Genomic DNA, 6,841 nt, shown 5'->3' with positions numbered 1-6,841 from the left:
AGAATAATAAATGCAGACAGTTCCTGTGATTTGAGGAGTTTTGTAGGGGGTTTTATAGGCTGACATTTGTATGAATATTTAGCCATTTTGCACTGACAGTAGGGGTGGCTGCAAATGCCACCAAACATTTAGGTAATGAACTGCAGCTGTGTCACATCTTCCTGATCCTTTTAGTCACAAATGATCACACTGCTTCATGGCTGACTATTTTTATATGAATAATGCAGCCAGACACTGGAAGTAGAAGCCCACAGCTGTAGAAGCACAGGGCAGATACTTGTAATGGAAGGCCAGTATTGGTAAAGCTTCAATAAAGCCTTCCTTTTAAATTTTCTTCCCATATCTGTTTGATATGTGCAAATCCCACCAAACTGGAGGACTTATGAGCATCCTATTTACTTCAGAGTTGCAGTGCAGCTGGAAATTGGAAATGAACTTTTAAATTTAGATGGAAATGTTCAACACTCCCTGCCAACTTGTCTAACTAGGTCTGCATTTCCATAGCAACAGTCCTGATGCCTGAAGCATCTGCCTTTTGAAGATATAAGGCTAGCTAAAATTGGCTTCTTTTTTCCACCAACTTTACGGCTTGAACTATCTGGAGCATCCACATACTTTGAAGAGGCTGACGTCTGCTATCTGACTCAAGGGATTTGCTGTCAGGTTACAGGTTCACCCTTCTAGGCTTCAGTTCTGATTTAAAAGGCCATTGGGCTTAAAAAGGAACCACTTTTATTTCATGCCCAGGGGTCTGGTGTGGTTGTGCTCTTTTTGTCCTCATAAGTGCCTGTCACAGAGTTCAATATCCACCTTAAAAAGAGCTGTAAAACATGCCCTGTTGCCACGAAACTGAATGTGATCTTGAATCTTTGCGGTGTCTTCCTAATGACGACTCCATGAATACAGCCAGGAGCTGGTGGACCGTCTCGCTAATGCAAGCAGCACTGCATTTCTGAACAGTTTCTGTTATATATTCTTGTAACACAGCAGTACATGTTAGTGACTCATCCTAACCACAGCATTAGAGAAACGCATCTAGGTTTGCAGTGCTTTGGGCCATGTTTATTTCTCAGTGAAATTAAAGGACTGTACAAAGGTGTGACATGGCACACACCATTTTGTTTTTCTTGCTGTCCAAATCACTGTACATAGTATTCAGTGTGGTTGATTTATGTATAAACTGTTTTAACTTTGTACTGGCTCAGTTTTTGCTCTGTATATCTGAAGATGATTCTCCGGTTTAAAATAAAATCACTGGTACTTTCTGTCACTTGGGAAGAAAATGGGTTTTCTGTTCAAATTTGACATGTGTTCAAAAGTGATTGTAAACATTCAGAAGTAACCCAATTCCCATTTATGCAGCCAAGATGGCAGAACCATTACCATCTGATAGCAGGAGTGTAGTTTATTCACTGAATGCATACAGAATGGAATCAGAGCTAGGGGGCGCTGTACCTGCCACGCTCTCAATATTGCAAGTCATGGCATAACAGCCCTTAGCCTGTCTTACTGCACGGCAGGATTATATAACTGTGATACTAAACTGCTTATGCTGGACAGAAGGATCTTTATGAATCTCCACAGGTACAGGTCTCACACAGGGGTTTGAGCGCATACATTAATAAACTTGTATGGAATGACATACATACACATCAGTTCATCCTTTTGTTTTAAAACAGTTCAGACTCTATACAGAAAGTTGCCCTCGCTGTCAAAGAACTCCCTCCCTTTCTGGACCACATGACCCTTCTGCTCAGTGCATACTGCAGCCAGCTCTTCCATCTCTTTATCTGAAAGAACCTGCCCATCCCAGTCCTCCTCCTCTTCCTCGCGGGCAACAGTGGCCTGGCTCTCGCTGTGGGGCTCCTCTTGTGGGGCTTTTACGGCAGGTGAGACAGAATGAGAATGCTGTGAGTGAGAATGCTGGGGCAGAAGTGGACCGAGAGAGACAGGCCTGTCACTCCCACTGGAGGGCACTGTTTCGACTATGTCCAGGCCAGGGCTCAGGCTCTGACGGCCCAAGGTGGTGAGGGCGCTACCTGCACCTGCAGGGAGGACAGCAGCAGGGCCTCCCGGCAGGCCCTGGGGACCACCTACAAGGGTCGTCTGCTGCCGCATTCTGGCCAGCACCTTGGAGTCCTGCTTGGCCTGTCTCTCTGGAGAGGGGATGAACTTGCTCCTCAGGACTCTAAAGATGACGTCGGGACTGACGGAGAAGCCCTCAGCCAGCCGGGGCACAGTCCACTCCTCCGGGAACTCCTGTTTCAGGTACCTGGATGGGGGGGGAGCAAGAATGCATGTCTGTGCTGCTAACACGGTGTGGCTGATCCTTGCTGCAGCGTGTTTGAATCCGCAGTGTTCCTGTACTACTCACCTACACGCCAGATTCCCACGATGGGACAAACAGTGTGCTGCAGGAAACTGTGTATGAGTGTGTTTGTGATGTGTGTATGAATGTGTTTGTGATGTGTGTGTGAGTGTGCGTGTGTGTGTGTGTATGTGTGTGTGTGTGTGTGTGTGTGTGCGTGTGTGTGTGTGAGAGAAGTGTGTGTATGAGAGTGTGCATGTGCCAATGTTTCTTCACCTGATCTGTTCCATGGCATCCCGAGTTAGTCTCCTTTCTGGGGCCCCAGGAGTGGTGAGCTGCTTTCGAATCCTGTGGAACTTGATAGCTCTCTGCCTTCTCCTCTCCTCCCTGCAGTAGGGAGGAGAGGAGACACTACCATCAGTCTACACCACCCAGTCTAACCCTAGCCCTAACACCAGCCACTCTATTCCTATCCCTACACCATCTAATCTAACCATAACCCTATAGACCACCCATCCTAAATATACACCACTCACACTAACCCTAAACCTGTAGCCCTAACCCTGACCCTGTCACCCTAGCTGTAACCAAGTCACCACTCTCATACCTTTGCTGGCTGGCCTGACTCATCACACACTGACTGCACACTCACCTGCTGCTCAAGGGTGAGACATCTAGCAGGGACTATGCATACCCCCCGTAGCTTCCACAATTAAACCACTTCACCATCATTCATCAGAGAGCCAGGCCATCTCACCTGACCAACGCTAGGACCTTTTCTTCTGGATCTGCCATCTCTGGGTCTTCTGTAAACTCATCCTTCCTCCCCATTCTCTTGAGGACCGGGTCAGGGTAAGCCGCCTTCTCTTCCGCCCAGACTCTGGAATTACGGCTGGCATGGCGACAGCCCCCTCCAGCCACCCTGAAAGCATGCCCTTCTGTGCCCAGGTTGAGGGCCATTAGAGAAGGGAGAACCCTGGAGAGCATGTTGGCATGGAAGACTGACCACGGGGGGAGACCTGGTGCCAGGTTAACCCGTTCTGGAACCTTGTACATACAACAGACATCGACAGAAAAAACGAGAATTGGAAATATGTAAAAAAAAAAAAAAATCCGGGAAAAAACCCTAAAAATCAAAGAAGAACGTACAATCATCCATATGTATATCCCGCAACCCCGCGGTAGTGCCTACGGGCCAGCCGGAACTGTCGGTTCATTGCAGCGTCGTACCGCTACGGAGGAACCCTCCAAGATGAGGGGAGAATATGCTTCATATGAGGCTAAATCTAATTGTGTGAGCACTCTCAGTCTCTTCAGATGACAAAGAAAGATGAGCGGATCTTTACAGCACCTGCTACAAACAGAACTGTTTCCCGGGATTAAAGACGCTTTAGTGCACCCCTGGTCACTGGTCATTAACTGTTATTGTTGTCAATTGTTGGTATTTGCTGGCCTTTGACTTGAGTGAGATCGCTCATCACAGCATGTCAGAATTACATGAGGCACACGTTTCTCGTTTGTTCGGTTCACACATCATCAATGTTACTGTGATATTTCCTATCAGTGAAGAACGTTTAACAACATTACTCAATGTCGAATTTACATTAAACATGTCCGAACACAGCACACCGAGGAAACGACCTTAACGACTTGTGGATGCCAAACTAAATTTATTTTACACTGTGGATTTCAAATAAGTTCAAAAAAAGTCAAGGAGGGAACCAGGGAATCACGAATTCTGAGAGAATGTCAACTGATCCGATATGGAAAGACCTGTCAAACACTAGATTTGTAAGTTTCGCTAGGTAACGCTAATTATCGATGGCGTATCAGTCACAACTGATTATGTTTAGGCCAGTATAATCAAGGAGAAAAACAGTATACTGGGTGGCTAGGTAATGTTAGCCATCTGTGTAGTTGAAAACAGTCCGATGAAAGAATAAATCTCTTACCTTGGGACAGAAATTCAAAGGCACATGTTATTTACCCAGAAACCGATGTTCGACTACTTCTGTCTTGACAGGGTAACGCGATAGTTTACGTGTGCAGCGCTCGATTGCTTTAATACGGCACTGAACTCCTTACGTCCTTGTTCGTTGTGATCGAGCTGCGCCATTTTGTTCACACACTGTGGCGATTAACCTTTGAGGAATTGTAGTACAACCAATCAGAGGGGAACCAGGCGGTGCTTAAGAGACGAAAAGAGGCGGCAGCGGGTTTGGGGCGTCATCGGCCAACCGAATCTCAAACACCGAAAAACAGATGAAATATCCAAACATCATTGATACAACTATCGTTAAACAAAAAAAAAAAGGTTTGCTGGTTAACACTGGTCAACGATAAACCTTGGGGGGAAAGGACAGTGATTCCACCTTGCTCAAACCTTTCAGTTAGCCCAGCGTTGTAATTAGTCACTTAAATTTTGATTACATGATACACCAAGGCTACAATTACTGTTACGTTATGCTGTATGACCATGGTAACAAAAAAACTGGGCCAAGACTCATTTGTCCTACCCCCAAGGACTGTAAAACATGGAACCAAATGTGTGCCCACACGACTCTAGTGCCGTCTCTGTAAATAGCCGTAGCTGGGTTAAAGCTACGCAGCTGGCATCATTCTGCAGCAAGGTGCACATTCTCATACACCTGCTCACTTACGCCCATTCTCAAACACATGTAGTGTTTTAAAGTCTTGTCTCCACGGTGAATACTACCCACAACCTTCTGTGCTCAGGCACATGAACACATTTTATCACTATCACCTGGTTATTAATGATTTCCCCACAATTTAAATATGTAAAAGAAAAACAACAAAGACATACAGTATTAGGTGCTACCTTGCTCATTAAAATGCTCCTATTTACCCATGAAATGCAGAGTTTTATCAGTATGGAGAGTGGTTAACAAGTTAAGTTACAAGACCATCTGTTATGTCCTGAGATTTCCACTAGATGGGGCAGTCGATTGACTTTGCAGTGTCTCTTCTGTGGCAGCTGTTGCCTTAGAAATGCCTATGGCAGTCATTGTACTGTCTGACCATGTGCTGCAGGCAATGTGATGACTTCCTCTGAGGAGAGCTAGGGCATGGCACTGCAGGTGGTCATGTAGGTGAGCAGGCCCACCCAGTGTAGCTGCAGCACCACTGCGCTCCATTTTAGGAGCTCAAGCTGTAAGTCCACAATTCCTTTTAGCGCCCTTTGACTTTTAATAGACCACGTAAGACAAAAAAGTATTACTCACGGTTTTCTCGGCTTATGCCGTATGCTTTTTTGTTGTCTCAGAAGACTAAAAAAGTGTTTTTAGCTCAGGGTGGTATTTTTATGGTGTGAAATGAAATTGTTGTGCCATGTTTAAAGGTCGAGGTGATGATTTATTCAGAGCCTGTGTACTCCTCTCTCTCTCTGCAGTATTAGAGAAACAGCTTGAGAAAATTCTGTACATAAGATGCCCCATGCTTAACTGGCCTGATTCCCAGAACATTACAGATCCTTCAGTCTCCTCCTAGTCACCCAGACTCTTACACGTGTGTGTGTGTGTGTGTGTGTATGTGTGAGTGTGTTTTTGTGCATATGTCAATATGTACATATACATGTTTGTATTGATGTAGACCCCATTACCACTATGAAATATGGGAGGGGCATACTTATGTTTTGGGGTTGGTTTCTATCTATGAGCCCTGCAGCCCTTCTTATGATAGAGGAAGGACATTTTGGCCAAAACCCACATTCCTTCTGCCAAGAAGCACAAACATGGCTTAAAATGGACATTCCAGCATGACAAAGATCCAAGGGATTCATCCACACCTACAAAGAAATGCTTAACTGATCACCAACAAAATGCTCTCAGCCGGTCATCTCATCCTTCAGACCTCAATCCAATGAAATATTTATGGTTCAAACTTCAGTTCACAAATGAAAACCAAAATATATGCAGCATCTAGCGCAATTCTGCCAGGGGAATGGTCAGAAACCCCACTCAGAAATGCAAGAATTTCAGAAAGTGTCTTGTACGTATTATCCAAGCCAGAAGAAAAAAAAATTACTAATTACAGAGGTGTGAATAAATGTAACTCTTTTGCTGTCATATGCACACGCACACACAAACACACACACACCCGGACCCGCATGTCATAAAGCCAGGTGACACCTTCACATGCCCATGCACACATGTGCTGGAATTTACTGCAGACCTTTGCAAGATTACACCAGGCAGTGCCACACCCACACAGTCACACACTTGGATGACAGCACACTCTTACACATTCCCCTCCAGGTAGCAAGCTACACCCATTCACACCTGCATTACATTTCATTCTTACACATCCTCAGCCATGATCACTCCACAATTCAGGCCTCCTCTGCACACCAGCGCAGTCTTCCAGCTCTCTGACTCGACCCCATACTTCAGAGCCAGGGCCACTGCTGCCTGAGCTTACCCCAGTTAGGAGCCCTCTGTTCTGGCCTGGGGGGCACCACATGCCCCTAAATCTCCAAATTCAGCTGCTCTCTCCCAGCTGTGATGCTTTGGGCTG

The 6,841-nt window shown here is 45.7% G+C and overlaps 1 protein-coding gene across 1 annotated transcript; it reads right to left on the bottom strand.

The window, feature by feature from the left end:
* Positions 1–1,132: 1,132 nt before the first annotated feature.
* Positions 1,133–3,366, bottom strand: ngrn (neugrin, neurite outgrowth associated). The gene is made up of 3 exons (XM_036532964.1): positions 3,066–3,366; positions 2,585–2,695; positions 1,133–2,272 (listed from the first exon to the last, which is right to left on the bottom strand). Exons 1-3 carry the CDS (start codon positions 3,362–3,364, stop codon positions 1,681–1,683), a joined length of 1,002 nt encoding a protein of 333 aa, XP_036388857.1. The 5' UTR covers positions 3,365–3,366; the 3' UTR covers positions 1,133–1,680.
* Positions 3,367–6,841: the final 3,475 nt, after the last annotated feature.

The sequence above is a fragment of the Megalops cyprinoides genome, chromosome 7, assembly GCF_013368585.1.
Source record: "Megalops cyprinoides isolate fMegCyp1 chromosome 7, fMegCyp1.pri, whole genome shotgun sequence".
Classification (NCBI taxonomy): domain Eukaryota; kingdom Metazoa; phylum Chordata; class Actinopteri; order Elopiformes; family Megalopidae; genus Megalops; species Megalops cyprinoides.
Note: the sequence above shows the minus strand (reverse complement) of the source record. Positions and strands in the feature narration are given on the sequence as shown.

Coding starts and splice junctions, on each gene's coding strand:
- ngrn (XM_036532964.1), bottom strand. CDS start 3,364: ATGTACAAGGTTCCAGAACGGGTTAACCTGGCACCAGGTCTCCCCCCG. Junction 2,696..3,065: donor AAGGTCCTAGCGTTGGTCAG/GTGAGATGGCCT, acceptor TCCCTACTGCAG/GGAGGAGAGGAGAAGGCAGA. Junction 2,273..2,584: donor GATGCCATGGAACAGATCAG/GTGAAGAAACAT, acceptor CCCCCCATCCAG/GTACCTGAAACAGGAGTTCC.